The sequence below is a fragment of the Podarcis vaucheri genome (genome assembly GCF_965113315.1).
Source record: "Podarcis vaucheri genome assembly, chromosome: 3".
NCBI classification, from domain to species: Eukaryota; Metazoa; Chordata; class Lepidosauria; order Squamata; family Lacertidae; genus Podarcis; species Podarcis vaucheri.
Genome location: NC_138761.1, coordinates 99,859,972 through 99,880,896, shown reverse-complemented (window position 1 = coordinate 99,880,896; position 20,925 = coordinate 99,859,972). Strand labels below are relative to the sequence as shown.

Genomic DNA, 20,925 nt, shown 5'->3' with positions numbered 1-20,925 from the left:
TTTTAATTTGCAGATGTGTTACCTGCTGATGTTCTCATGATGATTACCAATGTATCTGGATGTCTGCCTTACATGCTGCCACCAAAATGCCCAGACAATTGTATGACCAGGAAATACAGACATATCACCGGAGCTTGCCAAAACAGGTAAATCTTACAGCAAGAAGTATAATTATGTTGACGCTCCCCCTTGTAGTGCAAAACAGGCTGGCCTCCCTTGTTTTTCCTCGGGCTTCCATACCTAGTTTCACATTGAAACTCTCTGGATTTGCTTCATTTGCGAAGCCTTAGAATTTTTTACAAGCTCGTTTGAAAAATGTAGTTGTAGCAGTTACTTGTGATTATGGATAAATGTTTGCTGTTTAGCCCATTATGGATGCATCTGTTGGCTGTAGATGTTTGTGGGAATGTGCAGTATCATTTAAACCCTGAACCATCTTTGGGGAGCCCCAGTAAGTGCTTTAATGTTACATGTATATTGAATCTGGCAACTCGGTATTAAGATATACAGCAGTACTTTGGTTTAAGAACAGCTTAGTTTATGAACAACTTGGATTAAGAATGCTGCAAACCCGGAAGTAGGTGTTTTGGTTTGTGAACTTTGCCTTGGAAGCAGAACATGTTCCACTTCCTGTTGAGTGTAAATTGAGTCCCCTGCTGCTATGGGAAAGCACTCTTTGGTTTAAGAACGGACTTCCAGAATGGATTAAGTTCGTAAACCAAGGTACCACTGTAGTTAGATTAAGCAACCTTGCATATAAAGAAATATATAAAGTGTAGATTTGCATTCACGCTGTGAACCAGAGCTTTATATGAACACAGGTTGCCCTTGGCAGATGATGGACTGTGTCAAAAAAATGTACCCTACACTTCACTATGGATATTTCTGTGCATTCTTCCTTGAACACAGCACTCTTGCTCATGTTGCTGAAGATTCGGGTTTTCCCATTTATTTCAGCTGAGGGAACAAATCCACAAGGACACAGAATGTGCTTTCAGTTCTGTTTGCCTCCCCACCGCTTTTGAAAAGAAAGGTTTCTTACCCCAGTAACATTCCAGTGATCTGCTAAAATATTAAAGCAATCAGGAAGAAAATCACTGGTTAAGCTGTTAAATTAACATATCATTACTTTTAATTGAGTGAAATAGCACTATGTGCAGTATTTTAGGCCATTTCAATAAAGACAAATCAGCTGTAACTAATCTGAATGCTTTATTAAGGCGTACGTCAACCTTCAAATGTGAATTATCGCAGTTAATTAAATGTATTACTGTCCCACATTGCTTTGCAAATTGAGCCCCTTTGTATACTGAAGATCAATGAAGTATTACTAAAATAATTGTTCCTGTTAAGTGTCCCTACAGAAACATAAGTGTATGACTAACTTCGTGTAGATCATCTGTGTCTTTCTGTACAGTTGCACCTTGCAGGGACTCCTATATGGAAGGAACAGTCTTTTTTGTTTGGTGCTCCAGTAAATATCTGTTCTTCTTCCTATCATCATCATTCCTTGCTCATTCTTTAGAGCAGCCTTCCGAAGCTCCAGAAGTTGTTGGTCTGCCACTCCCATCTGCCACAGCTAGCATGGGCAGTGGCACGGGATTGTGACAGCTCTACTACAAAACATCTGGAGAGAAAGAGATTGAGAAAGCTGTTTGGGGCACTCAGAGAAGCTTACTTGGGACTTTGTGCTTTCACCTGTGCTTTTTGCACAAAGAAAGACTCAATTGCCCCCGGGTTTGGGAGCTCTGAAAATAGCAAAGGGCTTGCCATAGCCCACTAAACCCACGGTGCACGGACATGAAATTGCCCAACATTCAACATGAAAACTTCTCATCTTTTTCAACCTCTTTCCTTCCTTATTCCCAATAATCACATGGCTTTGGGTGATTTCCTTGAGATCTTAGTTTTCTTTCTTGCTCTTGAGCCACATTCTAAGAGGTCATAATAACATGAGTTGTGCTTACAGGCCAGGATCCAAAGAGTTACTACTTCAGGAGTGTCGAAGGACTTGGGCATGCCAAGCAAAATGTTTGACTTCTCCCCTTCCCCTTTCCTTATCCCATGCTGCAAATTCCTTTGAAAATCCCCTCCAGATTCAAGAGAGGTATATTGCGTGGTATGGAGTGTTGCCTGTTTGATACCCACAAGTTCAAAGCTCCATTGAGAAAGTGGAATTTGTTCCATGGCCACAGCCTCCAGCTATAAAAGGTTTTGCAGGGGATAGCTGACCTTAAACTTGTTCCATACTTATCTCAAGCTTGAGGAGTTGCATATGATTGCTTTTCATAAGTCTGTCACTGAATTGAACTCGTAGATTTTGAATATTTGCCCACATGCCTGCTGCAGTTAATGTTGCTGGTTATATCAAAATGTATTCTAAAACATTTCAATTGCATAGGGAGCATCCTAGATGGGGAGCCTCCAACACAGCTCTGGCTAGATGGCTTCCTCCAGTTTATGAAGATGGACTAAGTCAGCCTAAAGGATGGAATTACGGTTTCCTACATAATGGATTTCCATTGCCATCGGTTGGTACTCTGTGAAATCATTAAAATGTGTATTTTTTAATAAGAGATTTCTATACCGTGCATCAACAAAGGTTCCAGGCATAGAGCAACAGCACAAGAGAGAATGTGATGAAGGAAAAAATAAAACCTACCCACTAAACAGTAACAAATGAGACTTGCTTCTTAGCAGACTCGCACAGGATAGCAGCACTAACGTAGCTACCACACAATAAGGTCCTTTGTTTCTGCCTAAAGATGATTAGGAGGATGCGGGTGGTGCTGTGGTGTAAACCACAGAGCCTAGGGCTTGCTGATCGGAAGGTCGGCAGTTCGAATCCCCGTGACGAGGTGAGCTCCCATTGTTCGGTCCCAGCTCCTGCCCACCAAGTAGTTCAAAAGCACGTGAAAGTGCAAGTAGACAAATAGGTACCACTCCGTCGGGAAGGTAAACGGTGTTTCCATGCATTGCTCTGGTTCGCCATAAATGGCTTAGTCATGCTGGCCACATGACCCAGAAGCTGTCTGCAGACAAACGTCGGCTCCCTCGGCCTATAGAGCGAGATGAGCGCGCAACCCCAGAGTCGTCTGCGACTGGACCTAATGGTCAGGGGTCCCTTTACCTAAAAATGATTAGAGACAAGCTTCTTGTGGCAGCTTGGCCCTGTGACCGTGGCTGCGGGTGCCGTGCAGCATGTGTGGCCCTGGCAGTGAAGTTTGTGGGTGCCTGGCCCCTTCATGGGGAATTTGTGGGCGCTCGAGCACCCAGGGCCCCAGGGAATTGGCACCTATGGTTTCTCATTTACCGCTTAGAGCAGGACTGAGAAACCTATGGCTCTTCAGATATTACTGAACTATAACTCCCATCATTCCACACCGTTGACTAGGCTGACTGAGGCTGATTGGTTTCCAACAATACAGAGAGCCGCAGTTTCCCTATCCCTGCCTCAAAACAACTTTGCTAAGAAAGAGAGGGTGTGTGTGTGTTAAGTTTGTTTAAGTTGTACATGTTTAACAATTTAATACAACTGAAATATGTTTTTAAAAATAGAACAACTTTGTGACTTACATTATTTTGGCTAAAGTGGTACGTTCTTGGTTGCTTTCACCTCCTTTGGCTATTGAATGAAAAGTAAATAGTGTCTCACGTGCCAACTCAGTTAACTCTTTTTCTCCAGGTGCGTGAAGTGACAAGAAACATTATCGAGGTATCTAATGAGGCTGTTACTGAAGATGAGCGACATTCTGATATGATCACTGTGTGGGGGCAATACATAAGTCATGACCTTGCATTTACGCCACAGAGTGTAAATCGACTTTCCTTTCTGGGAGAAGCAGACTGCCAATGGACCTGTGAAAACAGGAGTCCATGTTTTCCAATACAGGTATCCTTTCGGTTTGTTTTCTTTAAAATATAATGGTTGATAAAAGTAGTTAAAATATGAGAGAATAAATAAGGCCATGCTTATATTTTGTTGCTAAACCAAGAGTTTTATCAGGATGGGGGGGGATTACTATGGTCTTCTGCATCAAGTTTTTCATTCCAGTAAGGAAAATAGAAACAAATAATTCTGTTTTAAAGGTGTCATGCAGTTTAAATTTTCCTATGAGGGCAAAGACAGCGAAACACAAAATCTAGAAAGCCATTATTTCACAGAACTTTCAAATTCCCAAACTTTGAGTTCCTTTTTCAATTAGTTTTTGTTGGCCACAATAATTTAGCATTACAGGTACGCTATTCCATAGGAACAAACCCAATAATGAAGTCACTATTGTATACACCGACTGGCAGTAGGCCTCCAAGATTTTAGACAGTGGTTCTTGACCATCCCTCCCTGGAGATGCTGGGAATTGAAAGTGGGACTTCCTGCATGCAAAGATGATGCTTCTACCACTGAGCCACAGCTTGATACTTGTTGTGCTCTAAGAAAAACATCCTTATGTCCATATGTATTGCTATGAAGGGCTATTATTATTATTATTTTAGAGTGACTGTGGACCAGTGACTTTCCAGTGTTTCGGGCACTGCCTGGAGATGCCAGGGACTGAACATGAGACATTATGCATGGAAAGCAGATACCGTACTTTTCCTTGTATAAGACTAGGTTTTAATACTCTAAAATTATGTTCAAATTATACACAGATAGTGCATAGGGGCGACGTGGGATTGGTTAATGCTGCAAGCCGGAGGTTGTCAGCAGCGTGTTATTGGTGGCTGCATCAAGGGGTGGTGTTGATTGGCTGTTGCTGCAGTAATTGGGTGGGCAATTGGCTGCTTCTACCAGTGAGGGGACAGATGTTAGCAGGCTGTTGCGACACGCACGAGTGTTAGAGTAGGTCTGGCAGGTGAATGTTTTTTGGCAACCCCCCCCCAAAGCTCAACAACCCTAGGCAATCTCCCCCATTTTCTTATTTTTTTGTCCCCCAAAATAGGGGCATTTTATACACGGGGAGGGGGGGTGTTAGGCACGGAAAAGTACGGTACTCTACCCCTGAGCTATATGGCCCTTCTCTGAGGATATATGTGAGAATATATATGAGTCTGTAATTCTGCTGCATGTTTTTAGAATGAGCTTTCTATCCTTGAAAATGTGTGTTTGTCAAAAGCAGTATGATACCTAGAATTAATGAATGCAATAATCTGCTGTTCTGTGGGAGATTTTTTTCCTCCTTCTCCTCCTTCTCCTGGCAAAAAACTGCTTGAAAAGCAGAAGGCACCTTTGGAAGATACTTTCTACTGATTAGCACCTTCCCCTGAAGAATACAAAAGCTCTTAAGCAAAGAATTCAGTGTTCAGTTACTCCTTCGCTTAACAGTCCCCTTACAGTGCCTTCACTATAGCAAGCCTCCCCATTGCCAGATTATTCATTCCTGCTAGTCATTGTTTGTTTTGACATGAAGTCTTTCCCATTAATTAAAATTCTTACTCCATTTTAAATTTCCCCTTCTGTATAATGCAAATCAAGAACAACACAGAATATTGCCTAAATTTAAAGGCCAAATTATAATCCCTTTGAACCAGGAGGTGCACCAACTGAGACTCCCATTTATACAGCTATTTCAGAAGCAACAGAAACCTGATACTGCTTAGGATGGACAAGAAACCTACCCTGGACGTACCATGGGCCCTTGCGAAGAACGTGAACATACTCAACAGATCTGGCATAGCAGTTAGGGTCCCAGCCTTTACAACCTACAAGCAAAGTTGCTTCTACAGTTCAGGATTTCTATTGGGAACAGGGGTAGGAAGGTGACAGTTGCTTCTCCATCTCTTATCCCATTGCACCTAACAGCTAGGAGCATGGGCTAGTTTTCCCTTCCAATCCAAAATCACTCTGTGAAATCTTAAACGCTGTGCAGCGAGCCAACAGCAATCTGTGTGGAGTTTGCTTCCACAAGAGGAGGTGATGGCCACTAGACAAATTCAAGGAGGCTTTGAAAGAGGATTAGACAATTTCAAGGAGGCTTTCAATAGCAACTATGTACCACCTGGGAATCACAAGTCGGGTCCTGCTTGGGGGTTCCTCTCTCGTAAGCATCTGGTTGGCCACTGTGAGAACAGGATTTTAAACTAATGGGCCTTTGGCCTGATCCAGCAGGTGTCTTCTTATGTTCATATGAACTGGAATTAACTGTTGAAAGAACACGATGTAGTGGTGGTCAATATGAGGTCCTCCTTTCCTATGGCAAGTGGCCAGGGATGACTTGAGCTGTAGCCTTATGAACTGAGCCATTTAGTTTGCTTAGTTTACTTTTAGTTGAAACTGAATACTTTTTAAGAACATTTTGATCAGACCTAGGTTTTACTGCGACGGCAGGGATGGACCAGACAAAAATGCAAACTCTCACACTTGGAGTTACTCTGACATTTCTGATCTAGATCTTTGTTTCATTCATTCGATTGAGCTAAAGGCGTGTGTGGAATTAAGGTGATATTATCTGGCAATCTTCTTGCAAATTGGTAAATAAGTACTTATTTGCAATGTGCTTCTCTGGCCATGTTTTTGAAATGCCACCGAGGGTATTTTGCAGAATAAGAATTGTCAAGGAGAGAGTTATCCTGGCTAGGTTTTGTTTTGCTGCTTCTTCAAACAAGAGGGCTCCATAGAGAGATATTTTTTATTATCCTGGACTTACTTCTTCCTGTGGAATATCATCATGCTCTTCCATAGCACACATTCTGGCAGATGAAAGTACCACGTCAAGCGCTCCACTTGGGAAATGAGCTACAGAACTGCATCCTGTTAACGGTACAGTTTCAGAATATCTAAAGATTGTTTTGTTTTGTACTTGTTTCCCCCATCAGTGGACGCTGTGAAATTATGGAGCTGGAAAATGGGCATTCTTCCAAACCAAAGTGTTGCCCTTTTCACCCTTCAAAAAGTAGCAAACAAACATTTATTTAAAACAGATGGGGGGGGAATTCCTAGGTTATAGTTGGCTACAGTAATACACAAGACTCGCTCCTGGAAGCTCACCCTGAGGGCTTTTTGCAGTCAGGCAAAACTCACTGTTTGAGGTTCCTTCCACAGGGATGGCAGTCAGCAATTGATGGTGCTTCTGCTGGTGTCAGGTGTGGCACCCTCGCCGTCCTGATATTTGTCTTTCTTCCTTTCATCTTAGGTTTTAAAATTGCCTGAAAACTTTGATTGCCTATGCATTTTGAGAATCTACTGTTGTTTCCCATTTCCAATTTTTAAACAGTTGTTTTAATACTTTTTTTGTAAGTATAGTGAGAATGTTTAATGCTGGTAAAAAAACTTTACTATGCCAGATAGCTTAGGGAGGAGTCTATGCCAGATTATTATTATTATTATTATTATTATTATTATTATTATTATACAGTGGTACCTTGGGTTAAATACGCTTCAGGTTACATACGCTTCAGGTTACAGACTCCGCTAACCCAGAAATAGTACCTCAGGTTAAGAACTTTGCTTCAGGATGAGAACAGAAATTGTGCTCCGGCAGCGCAGCGGCAGCTGGAGGCTCCATTAGCTAAAGTGGTGCTTCAGGTTAAGAACAGTTTCAGGTTAAGAACGGACCTCCGGAACGAATTAAGTACTTAACGTGAGGTACCACTGTACATTAAGGTGTTGTTGATTTTTAAAAGAAATATCACGTCTAATTGCACCACAAACTATAAATTATTTCTCCCAAGCATATAAGGATCTCCTGCACATATAGGTTGTCCCATTCCTTTCAAAGCAGGTAGCACATAAATGAATATCACTCATTTAAGAAATAGCTGCATGGATTCCTTTCAAAGCACAGCTTTCAAAAATCCAAAGATGGATTTTTTAATGCAGTCCCAGTAAAGATGGAAATAACTTATTGATGGTTATAAGGTGTTTCAAAGTAGAAGGGACTGTCCTAGAAGGTGATGGACTCTTCTTTGTGGGAAGAAGCAGGTAGCACACACATGAATATCACTCATTTAAGAAATCGCTGCATGAATTATTCTCCTACCTTCAGTATGTTGCGAGATTGAGTATTACAAAATTACTGTCCATTTAAATAGGCTCATACGAAGTCTGATGGGTGTGAGCTTCCTCTGTGTAAAATGTAGCAACTGTACTGTGCAAGAAAATTACAAAAGCTGTTGCTGGTGGTCATGTATCTTTAGCTTATATGCCCCCTACTTTGCACAAGGAAGACTTGACTCCAAGGCTAGCTTAGCTAACAAAAGAGGCTTCTCATTGTGCTGCCACCTGTCCAATAGGAGCACCCAGAAAATTTTTTCTAAAACATTTTATAGGCAGTGTGCTATCCTGTTGGGTGGGGGGGGCGAAATGCACGTGACCATTCTCAGTTGTGTATTGTGACTGTCGTCGGCATAATAATATTGACTGCAAATTCTGGCTGCTTTTAATACGAAACACAGCTTCTAAAACAAAGGCAGAGAAAGTTAGATGAACCTATTGCAATGGAAAAAGTGTATAGGAATGTGTATTTATGAAACTTTGTGGAGCAATTGTGCCACAGGACGTTCACAAGAATCCTTTGTATCTTAGGTCAAGCTAGTTTTTGCTAGTGTCCTGAAAGACACTTGGTACACTAATTAAAAGATGGATTTTTTAATGCTGTCCTAGTTAAGATGGAAATAACTTACAAAGTTACAAGGTGTTTCGAAGTGGAGGGGACTATCCTAGAAGGTGGTGGACTCTGTGGGAAGTTTTTAAGCAGAAGTTAGATAGCCACCTATCAGGGATGATGTTGTAGTGGCTTTTCTGTGCTGTGAGGGAGCTGGATGACCTTTGACCTCCATTCCAGCTCTCCAGTTCTTGGGAGGGAAATGAGCCCCACGCTGGCCCCTTTGTGTCTTGCAAAAATCCTGAAGGGGGAAGATTTTTGATATGATAATGAGAGTGAACAAGCAGGCAGAAGCAGTTTTCACTCTCTCTGAACTTGAAAGCTGAGCCAATGCTACATCAGGCACTCATCTGAGCAAAGCATGATGGGACATTGCTTGAGGAAGGAGCAGGTGGATTTGAACTATGTTTTCAGGACAGAGGAGATGAGCTCTGAGGGCGAAGAGCCACAGAATTAAGGACAGCAGACGGCAAACATACAAATGGTCATCTGTCATGTGTGATCTAGTTGAGATTCCTTCAATACAGGTGATTGGACTAGATCAGGCATCCCCAAACTCAGCCCTCCAGATGTTTTGGGACTACAACTACCATCATCCCTAGCTAACAGGACCAGTGGTATGGGATGATGGGAATTGTAGTCCCAAAACATCTGGAGGGCCGAGTTTGGGGATGCCTGAACTAGATGACCCTGAACTAGATGACTAGATGTGTCCCTTCCAACTCTCCAATTCTATGATTCTATTGTTCTATGAACATTCATCTATCAGATGTGGTGACAATTTATTTATTTGTTTATAACAGAGAATCCTCAGAACTGTTGTTTAACCCTCTTAGAGCTACAATTCCCAGCACCCTTAACAAACTATAGTTCCTGGGATTATTTGGAGCAGGCATCCCCAAACTCGGCCCTGCAGATGTTTTGGGACAACAGTTCTCATCATCCCTGACCACAGGTCCTGTTAGCTAGGGATGATGGGGGTTGCAGTGCCAAAACATCTGGAGGTCCGAGTTTGGGGATGTCTGATTTGGAGAAACTTATGACTGTTAAATTGGTACAAGACTGCTTTAAATGTTTGGTGTGGATGTGACCTAAGCCACTTTTCAAAGCTGCAACTGTCCCAAGGCAACTTACCTTATTAAAAAATATTCTATTCTATTCTATTCTATCTATCTATCTATCTATCTATCTATCTATCTATTTATTTATTTATTTATTTATTTATTTAATTATTTGCATTAAAACATATGATTCACATCACAAGAAACCAGCCAGTTCTATTAAATGTGCCCAATGCAATTAAATGGATTATCTGCCCCTTTGAACAATTTGTGTTTTAGGGTTTGTTTTTCAACCTCGATTTATTTACGTTCCTTTCTTAAGGATTGAAAATAAGAAACATCCCTCTGAGCAACGGATTTCTTTTCTCAAAATAGAAGAACCCTCTTGAGTATGATAATTACAATTCAGAGAGAGATTTTAATAGCTGGTAGCTATTTGATGGCCTCTGCAGTAATTAATAAAAAAAAGTCAGCATCGTAATTATATTTTATTTAAAATAGCCTTCATGATAAATACAATTAAATAGCTGGAAATATTTTCTTCTAATGATTCAGAATGAAACTTCCTGTGCCTCTAATTTTAAGCAGAGGATCTGCTCTCTAACTCTTCAATGTGAAAAGCTAAGGTCAGGTGGGTCGTTTTTAGCAGAGCTAGAATCCTGTTCTAGAAGTATTTCTTTATTGATAGACTTCATCATATAACTGAGGTGGGTTGTGATCTTCCTGCCAAAGGAGGAGGCAGGAGGCACTTAGAAGGTCACTAGTTTAGGCAAGGTACTGCCCTAGGATCCATAGATCATGTGAGTGTCTGCAGAGGTCCTCTTGCATACAGCTGTACTTGCCCAGGATGGGGAACCTGTAGCCTTCCACGTATTGTCAGGCTCCAACTCCCATCAGCCCCTGACAGGGATGACTTAGAAGTCCAGCAAAATCTGGAGGGCCACAGATAGCCCATCTCTGGTCTACACAATTGGTAACTTTGTGTTCTCAATGACAATTGTGTGGACAGAGCCCCCATGTGTATAGTTACCGTATTTTCCCCTCTATAACACGCAAATTTTTTCTCCTAAAAAGGAAGGGGAAATGTCTGTGCGTGTTATTGAGCGAATGTGTGGTCCCTGGAGCCGAAAAATCAGGCAAAAATCAAATCGCGCTTCACAGAGAAGGGAAACCTGAAAAGAGGAAGCGACTGCTTTCCTGCATTCTGCCTCAGGGTCTTACTGCCCACCCTCCTCTGTTTCGTTGCTGTGTTTGCTGAAACGGAACAAAGAGCAGGGAAAGCCCCTCCCCTCCAGGCAAGCAGAGGGGAAAGCAGAGTGTCGTTCCTTCTAATTCCTCTCTGTGCTCCAAATTCCTCTCTGTGCTACGGTGCTGCTGGGGGAGAGGGAGAGAGAGAGGGAGAGGGGGAGGGAGAGAGAGAGAGAGAGAGATGGCTGGCTTGGGTGGGGAGAAACTTTTGCCTTTCTTTCCTCCCTCCCGTTAAATCCCTCTCCTGCATTCTTAGCCAGCTGCTTCTCTGCACACCCCTCTCATGTCCCTTCTTTGTTTTTCCTTCGCTCCCCACTTAAAATGTGGTTACAAAGCATGGATCCACAGGGATTCTCAGGATCTTTGCATTGGGTCACCCCAAATTCACCATCAGATCACATAGCATGTCCATGGCTACAGCCTGCACCAAAAAAATCACGCACCCACTGTTGCCTGGGGCTGCAATGGTGCAAAAATGTGGTTACAAAGCATGGATTCACAGGGATTCCCAGGATCTTTGCATTGGGTCACCCCAAATTCACCATCAGATCACATAGCATGTCCATGGCTACAGCCTGCACCAAAAAAATCACGCACCCACTGTTGCCTGGGGCTGCAATGGTGCAAAAACGTGGTTACAAAGCATGGATCCACAGGAATTCTCAGGATTTTTGCATTGGGTCACCCCAAATTCACCATCAGATCACATGTCTGTGGCCACAGCATGAAGCACAAAAATGATACATCCACGGTTTCATTCAGAATGTTTTTTCCCTTGTTTTCCTCCTCTAAAAACGATGTGCGTGTTATGGTCAGGTGCGTGTTATAGAGCGAAAAATACGGTATATGTATTAGGGCTCTGTTCAGGTATTCAGATGAAACTATGCAGGTTGAAAATATAGCCTGATACTCCTTTCCACGTGCATCGAAGTCTTTAAATTCATTTAATCTTATCCAGCAGAGCTTTTCTTCTGAGTTAGTGCTGGGAAATGAGGTAAACTACAAAGAAGGAGCCCAGTTCATTTTGGTCCTGTAATTTCTCAGAGCACATTTTTTGGAGAATTGATGATGACTCCTAGGTATTATAAAAGAGCACATATGATTGTTGCAAGCATTGGTGTTACCCTTACAGATCACATAGGATTTGGGGTCTATGTAGCATGATGTTTCACAGTGGTTCTGTGATTGGAACGCCACATCTGTTTTTCTTTCCTAGAAAAAAAGAAGTATCCAGGGGAGTATCCAGGGGAGGGTCAGGATCATTGAGGGTGGGGAGAAGAAGGCATCTATGTTTTGGCTCCAATGCACCATCTCTAACCCAATTTGCCCAATGAACTGCAATGAGCCACAGAAGGGAAAACTTTCAGGTATAAAATTATGCCCCTATATTTCCCCCTTGTAATAGACAAGCTGAACTTTCCTTCTGGCATGGTACTGTGCAAAGGAAATGGCTTCATGTAAATACACTACAGTAAGATGTTATAGGTTGCAAGAACAAGAAAACATGAGGCATGTTTGATGTCACTTAAAAAGGAACATAGTAAGGACATAAACAAATACATTAAAATAATGAAGGGGCAATAACATGCAAAATGCATTGCATTAGGGGAAATTGCTTTGCAGAAATGTGTATTTGAGGCAAAATTGCATACCGAAGTATGTACATTAGGAGAAATCCGCACTAAATTGCTGGTGAGCTTTCAGGTGGACTTTTAAAAATGTAAAGAACTTAAGAATGGGGAAATGAGAAATGGGGAGAAACAAAAACTGACAGATTCCTACCCTGCCACCGCTTGGTGTGTTGCAAGAACCTTTTCACCTTAGTTCACTAAGTAATTAAATGCCTAGTGAATTTATTCAGATTCTACTTCACAAACAGCGTTTCAAAAGAATCTAGGATCCAGTATTGTCATACCAAGCAACAGTAGGAACAGTGTTGCCATAGATTCACTTGGTGCTCTGGCTCTGAGGAATTTACAGTTTAAATTGGGAAAGGCAAGAGAGGAAAGGAAGAGAAGAATGAAAGAGGGGTGGATATGAGCAATGGGAGTTACCTGGGTTTAGGCTTATTTTCAGCTGGGGGAATGGAGGAACATTGGATCCTAAAAATTCCTTCCCTTCAATTGAAAGGGAAAATAAGATGCATCTAAACGACCAAATTAATAAAGGAGGCAAACACTGCATCAGGGGAACATCAAGCAAAGAAAACACTTGATTACACAACAGAGGCAATAAAGGCCACGATTAACCAGAGAAATATTCATTGTCAAAATAAAGGATCACTCCTTGGAACAGTTTCCACTAAACTAATGAGCAAAGAAGTGGGAGCATTTATTAATCAAACAAGTTTTAATCAGCTTAGAAGATAAGCAAGTATTTAACATAATAGCCTCCTTGATAGCATTCCCCACAGTAATGAGTTTTCAGTGCTATTTTAGAAAAAAAAAACCAACACGGCCTATTGAATAATGTGGGGGGGAAATGTCATTAAGCCACAGATTTTAAAGCTCCATTACAAGTATCCTTCAGCCCTCATCATCTCATTTAAATCTCAGATTTCCTCTCTGTGTGCCTGGCATTTCCCCCATTCAGTCTGTTTTTTTTCTCCACCTGCATTAACACAAATTTAAAAATCCCCTTTTTGTTTGTTAATAGCACCTTGAACATGGAGCAGATTTGATGCATTTATAATGTAATATATGATACCTGCAAGATTAATATAGGGGTTTATAGAGCTTATCTTGACTTCTAGAGTATATGCTTAAAAAAAAAAGAACTACTCTCAACAGCAAACAGAAGAAAAGGTGGATTAGGTCAGCAATCTCTACAAAGCTGGTGCTCTTTTCCTTTATCAAAGCACTGCAGAGGTTTCCCTTGAGGGGTTATTTTAGCAAACTGTATTGAAAAGTACCAGCCCTTCCTTAACAATCGTACATAATGGCAGAGAAAAATTGTTCTCTTTCCAAAGTTTGGTTATCTTTTGAAATTCACAACTGAGAGTTCTCACTGAGGACTGCCCCATGAGGGAACGGCCCGTTTTTCTTATCCTGCCATCAGAAGAAGAAGAAGAAGAAGAAGAAGAAGAAGAAGAAGAGTTTGGATTTGATATCCCGCCTTTCACTCCCTTTAAGGAGTCTCAAAGCGGCTAACATTCTCCTTTCCCTTCCTCCCCCACAACAAACACTCTGTGAGGTGAGTGGGGCTGAGAGGCTTCAAAGAAGTGTGACTAGCCCAAGGTCACCCAGCAGCTGCAGGTGGAGAAGTGGGGAAGCGAACCCTGTTCCCCAGATTACGTGACTACCGCTCTTAACCACTACACCACACTGGCTCTTAGGTGATGTGTTGCTAAACTTCAGACAAAGTGGGTAGGGGCAGCAGGGTCTCCCAAAGACGATTTGATTCCTTTGTAGGCAAAAGACAAGATGGAGTTCCATCATCTCCCATTCTGTGCACAGAAGCCTACTTCAATACCGGTAGCAGAACAACAACCTTCCCTGCAGCTGAGGGCACCAGGTTAGCTTAGGGGTTGTAGGACGGCCATGTGGACACACAGGTCTACCCTCCCAATACCTGGCTTTCATTCTCTCCCTGCTAAGCTCATCTGCTAAGCCAGCTGACCCTCGTTTTGTCTAATCATAGGCCCTGGCCTGGCGGAGAAACTTATTTCTAAGTCGTATTTTCTTGTAGGTATGTCAGGTAAAAAAATGTGTAAGTGGATTTTGTGCATCCTTTATTTTCAAATACTGCACATACACACGCACACATATACCTTTATTCTGGTGGGCTACTGAAAACCTCCCATCATTCTTACAAATATCTGAGAAACTGGCCAATTGCCAGCCCTGGACAGGATTGCACTTCCTCTGAAGGAGCAGGAATGCAATCTGCCTTCTGGTTCCAGCTTCGTCCCTGGAGACCTAGGTAGCCGAGACAGGTGTCAGCATAGTGCACCTCTGCTCAGAGATCGACACTGGCTGTCAATCTGTTACTGGGCCAAATTCAAAGTGTTACTATAAAGCCCTTAGCAGCTTAGGAACAGTTTACTTGAAGGGCCGCCTTATCCCAATTATGCCTGTTTAACCACTTTGTCATTCACATGAGTAATACATGTATTTACAAGACCAACACGCTATGTATTCTCATATTTTAACTCTTCCCCTTCACCCCACAAAAAACAGTTTTTAAAAACGGAGCCCATATGTTGTGAAACTGCAAATGATATCTGATATCTGAGTGATTATGTATTGATGGCGTATTAATTGATGCCTAATTGAAACTCTGCAGATTTTCCACTGAATAAATTTCAAATAAATACCTGGAACTGTAAAATGGAACACAATCAAACCAGCAAAACGGCAAAAAAAATTATCAATATATTCCTTTAATTTGCCTATAGAGCCTCCGTAGATTGGCAGGGGTTTCTGATTCCCAACTGTTTAACAGTAACAAAAAAAGGATTTGTCCTTTCTAAACAAGGGCATTAAACTGCTTTATGCCAAGTGCAAGGGGAAAGGTGTGATTTGTGCACATGCCCCTGTTCCCTTGACAACTGATGTTTTCCACTAATCCACTGTGTGCATAATACACCATAAGAAGCAGCCCTAAGAGTTCAGCCACATGTGCATCAGCAAGAGTTGTGTCATAGTTGTGCAGTATGTTCCCTAACAAAAGGTATTTTACCTAATCCGCAGGTTTTTGCCAATGATACATTCTCTACGAGCCTGAGCTGCCTGCCATTTTACCGCTCATCCCCTGCATGTGCCACTGGCCACCAAGGATTTCTCATAGGAAACCTCTCTGTCTTAAATCCAAGGCAACAGATTAATAGCCTCACCTCCTTCCTTGACGCATCGACGGTTTATGGCAGCACGCCCACAGTAGAGAACAAACTGAGGAACCTGACAAGCGAAGAGGGCCTCCTGAGAATCAACACGCAGTATTTTGACAATGGCCGCGAATACCTTCCTTTTGTGGCCCAGGTGCCTTCCCTTTGTGCCCAAGACCCCAAGGCAGACAAGGAAGAAAGGATTGAATGCTTCATGGCGGGAGACAGTCGAGCTAGTGAAGTCCCTTCACTGGCAGCTATGCATACACTTTGGTTGCGAGAGCACAACCGCCTGGCAAAAGCGCTGAAGGAAGTCAACCCTCACTGGAGTCCTGAAATGGTCTATCAAGAGGCCCGCAAAATCGTTGGCGCGCTGCATCAGGTAAGCTGACACTTACCTGCATGTCGTTGCGCGTTATACTTTTTGATTCTGACGCTATACAAATAACAAAGTGTGTTTGGGTAAATAAACATGGGAGGGGGTGAGAATTGCACCCGCTATTCCTGCCCTTGTTCAATTGGAGATGCAAGTTGGGCCATGCATATCAACTGCTCTTTTCAGGGCCCCAGAGCACTGAGCCTATGCACAAAAGACATGGGTTGACATGGATTTGGACCAGTAGGCATTGATCCCATCACTGCGCCCTCTCTATCTGCAAGCTGCCTGTTATCCCAAGTCACTCTGCACACACACACCCTGCACTCTATTGGCCAACTCCTAGGGGCAAGGTCCCTTCAGGCCCCACAGTAAAATATTTGAGGGGGCCAGACCCCCAAAGTTAATGTGCATTGTCATTCAAATAGTTTCTGCGTGTGATCGATACAAGGCCGATACAAGGCACCTCCAATATTTTATTCAAGTTGGCAACTCTGCCCTCCACACGGACAACTTGTATGCATAATGATTCTTCCAACTGCATTGTGACCCTTTCCCCTTTTATGTAAGAAGACACATGATGATTCAGGTCAAAGTCTATTCTAATATAGCACCCTGTTCTCACAGTGGCCACTTAGATACTTCTGGGAAACCCAAAAGCAGCACCTGAGCACAACAGCTGGCATTCAGAGGCCTGCACTAACTTCAACTCTGGAAATAGAACCTAGCTAGCGTGGGTGGTGCTGTGGGTTAAACCACAGAGCCTAGGGCTTGCCGATCAGAAGGTCAGTGGTTCAAATCCCCGTGACGGGGTGAGCTCCCGTTGTTTGGTCCCAGCTCCTGCCAACCTAGCAGTTCGAAAGCACATCAAAGTGCAAGTAGATAAATAGGTACCACTCCGGTGGGAAAGTAATGGCGTTTCTGTGCACTGCTCTGGTTCGCCAGAGGCGGCTTAGTCATGCTGGCCACATGACCCAGATGCTGTATGCCGGCTCCCTCGGCCAATAAAGCCAGATGAGCACCGCAACCCCAGAGTCGGTCACGACTGGACCTAATGGTCAGGGGTCCCTTTATCTTTATTATGTCTAGCAGGCAAATTGTCCATGAGCTTTATCCTCCTTGTCTACAGAGTTTCCAACTATTTGAAGAGGGGTGGGGAGTACTTAGCTTGTTTCATCTCTTAAGTCTATGCTTTCATTTTTCCTCTCATTCTTTTCTGGCAAGTTCTGCTGCCCTGTGTGTTTTATCCTGGATAACTTCTCTTTATAGTTCCACTTTATAGTTCTTCCTTACAGTTCTTTGGGGGCATGGTTTGCAAAATTGCATTTTGTAGGCATGTAACTGCACTCCTTGAAAGAGATTAGAGATTTACGGTGCACAAACACTTTGCCTCTAACGCCCTTTAACCACATGAAGCAAGATGAAAAATTATAAGGGTAGATTACACACATATACATATGCCGCTTTCTGAAGGAATCCTATTTTTCTTTCCAGCTACTTACATGGGCCTAGAGTAGGGTTGTTCAACAAGGGGGAAGTTTCATTTCCCCCAATAAAGCTGAACAACTTTTGTGTCTGGAATTTTACTTCTTGGAATATGGCAACACTAGCCTGGAGCATGAATAACGTACAGAACATGGGTGGAATCCAGTTCTTCAATTTACAGGGCCTTGAAGTTGATGGTCTACATTTTGCATCTAGACAGTGGTCTGGATACAGGTCACCTGGCCACAATCTTTTTCACTATTTTTGGATGGATTGTGTTTCTATTTAAATCGTAATAATTGTTTCTAAATTTGCACCTATACATCTAAATTAGCCTATGCAAATCTTATGCAAATCTGATTAATATTTTGTCCTCTTCTAATAATGAACTTTCTATTTGGGGGCAATGTGCAAGTAGCTGCCCTACCTCTTATACAAAACCTATACAGTCATACCTTGGATCTCAAATGCCTTGGCTCCTGAACAAATCAGCTCCCGAACGATTGAAACCCAGAAGTGAGTGTTCCAGTTTTCGGACATTCTTTTGGAAGCTGAACATCCAATGGGGCTTCCGCGGCTTCCAATTGGCTGCAGGATCTTCCTGCAGCCAATCAGAAGCCACACTTTGGTTTCTGAACGTTTTGGAAGTCGAATGGATTTCCGGAATGGATCCTGTTTGACTTCCAAGGTACAACTGTAGTGGGTAATGCTCAGGCCTGGCTTACACATGCACTAAAATGAGGGAGTTGAATCTTAAAGTGATAGGGAGGACTGTGCCACTTCAGGGAAGAGGTATTTCAGGTGACCTCAAGTGTGAAAAGTTCATTTGCAGATCAGAAAGCAAGGTTTTCTATTTGTAGAGATTTTTTTTTCTACACAGAGGATCATTGGAGCATGTGACTGTGCACCTGTAATTCCAAGCAATAGTTGTGCTTCCACCTCAGAAATCTATCAACTTATTCTGGGGTATCTATAGACAAGAACTAGTTCATCCTGGGCACATGGACAGATAGATCAATAAAAGCAAACCCACACATAGCATCCTGGTAGAGCTTTCAAGTGATCAGTTATTTCTTGAGAAGAAGAAAAAACAAAGTCTAGCATGTATATATATATATATATATATATATATATATATATATATATATATATGATAATATATAGAGAGAAAGAATAAATGTTCTATTAGCTTCCTATGTCTAAGACGAGAAGTTCAGTGGTCTGCCTACTGATCCAATAACAGCATGCAACATTTAGATGGACTGGTCAGGTGCATATACCTGCCATTCTGAGAAACTGCTCATACTCACCAATGGCGAGTTCAGCACACAGTGGTCCTGTTCAAGTGTTCAGAAGAGCAGGGTGTGCCCACAAAACCTGCCCCCTCCGTCATTTCACTGTCACCACCACTCACTCATGGAGTCCTCCACACAATGCAGGCTAAGCTAGATGATCAGGGCTGTAAATGGCATAGGTATCCTCCACAAGCAGAAAAGGGTCTGCAGTGCAGAAGTTCTGCACCTCAACAAATAGGGGACAGTGGGAGAAGAAATAGTGTTGCAACAGGAGGAGGAATGTTCCTTCCATCTTACAATGATATACAGGAAGAGAAGGGTGGAATCTAGACACATATGAAAAACATTGTGAAATTCTTTTTTTTAAAAAAAACGGTTTGAAAAAATATATATTGAATTTGCCATAGCTCACCATCGCCATCTAGTGTCAAATTTGTATAATGCACTTTACAACACACTTAAAACGTTTTATTTGCTGCTGTATAGCTGAGTCCAAGATCAGAATGAGTGGTTAGGCCTTCTGGCAGCCCGATTCATGTTCCCAAAAGCAGATTTTGACTTTGGGCAACTGGACTATAGTTGCCTTTGTGAATAGAAATATGCCACCTAATGGCAAAAAAATATATAGCAAAAGTTATTCCTGCATCTCTCATTTGGAGCTGGGCATCAGACCGTCTAAGTTATGCTCTTTATGAAGCTGTTCACATTTCTATGTGAGAATTCTAATTAGGATACAAAAAGATTGCACACTTCATTTAATCTTAAATAAAAATCTCTTAACGACCCTGAACATTAGTCTTCCTTATAGCTTCCTCGCATGCACTGTGCAAGTCCCTCTGTCTTAAATGTGCTGTTTGCTTTAAAATAATTGCCTTGAAAGGCTCAGAATGGCTTTTTGGCACTAGTTAGCAGTGAACAAATCTGGAAAGAAAAAGAAAAAACCCAATGCACACTAGGCTTCTGGGCACTCAAATGTTAGTGTCTTGGAATCAGACACGTTCTGCCCTCAGACAAAATAATTTCCAAAAGGCATTTTCTGTGTGTGACTCTGGGCTACTCATCATCTGTCTGAGTATCAGAGATTAATGAGATCAGCCTGTGGCACATTAGAAATGATTTGGAGTGGATTTAGTCAGTTCAGGGACACACATGCCAACTCTATATGCAACTCGGCTACTTAGAGCGTCAGCAGCCTCCACAGTTGAGGTTGCCCATGCGTTTACACTCCAAGAGTTCTTTCTGAGCAGCTATAACCTTGGGGGGGAAATATTGCAGGAGGCTGAGAAAGAGAGAGCAGATATAGCAAAAGGGTGAGGAAAAGGAAAGCCCTTGTTTTGTTTGGTACACTAATACGCCTGCTTCTTGGGAGAATAGCAATGACAAACCTAGACAGCATCTTAAAAAGCAGAGACATCACCTTGCCAACAAAGGTCCGTATAGTTAAAACTATGGTTTTCCCAGTAGTGATGTATGGAAGTGAGAACTGGACCATAAAGAAGGCTGATCGCCGAAGAATTGATGCTTTTGAGTTATGGTCTGGAGAAGACTCTTGAGAGTCCCATGGACTGCAAGAAGATCAAACCTCTCCATTCTTAAGGAAATCAGCCCTGGGTGCTCACTGGAAGGACAGATCCTGAAGCTGAGGCTCCAATACTTTGGCCACCTCATGAGAAGAGAAGACTCCCTGGAAAAGACCCTGATGTTGGGAAAGAAGGGGAAGGGGACGACAGAGGACGAGATGGTTGGACAGTGTTCTCAAAGTTACCAGCATGAGTTTGACCAAACTGTGGGAGGCAGTGGAAGACAGGAGTGCCTGGCATGCTCTGGTCCATGGGGTCATGAAGAGTCAGACACGACTAAACAACAAAAATATGCAAAACTGGAAAGTCAAAGCTTTAACAGTGAACTTTTGTAGACTTTTTAAAAGCAATTGAAAATAATGTTTTACTCTGGGAAAATATCATTAGCAAGGATTTATGCAGCACTATTGTTTTTTCCCATCCATACACCCACACATAAACAAAATACCTTGTGA

General features: G+C 42.3%; 1 protein-coding gene across 6 annotated transcripts in view; it reads left to right on the top strand.

Annotated features, from left to right (window-relative positions):
- TPO (thyroid peroxidase) overlaps positions 1-20,925 on the top strand; it is a 78,354-nt gene that overhangs the window by 12,558 nt on the left and 44,871 nt on the right. For all 6 annotated transcript variants that reach the window (XM_082215501.1, XM_082215498.1, XM_082215499.1 and 3 more), the window contains exons 5-8: positions 14-146; positions 2,402-2,531; positions 3,686-3,892; positions 15,601-16,116. In XM_082215501.1, the coding sequence (XP_082071627.1) occupies positions 14-146; positions 2,402-2,531; positions 3,686-3,892; positions 15,601-16,116 (986 nt within the window). The remainder of the gene's footprint in view (positions 1-13; positions 147-2,401; positions 2,532-3,685; positions 3,893-15,600; positions 16,117-20,925) is intronic.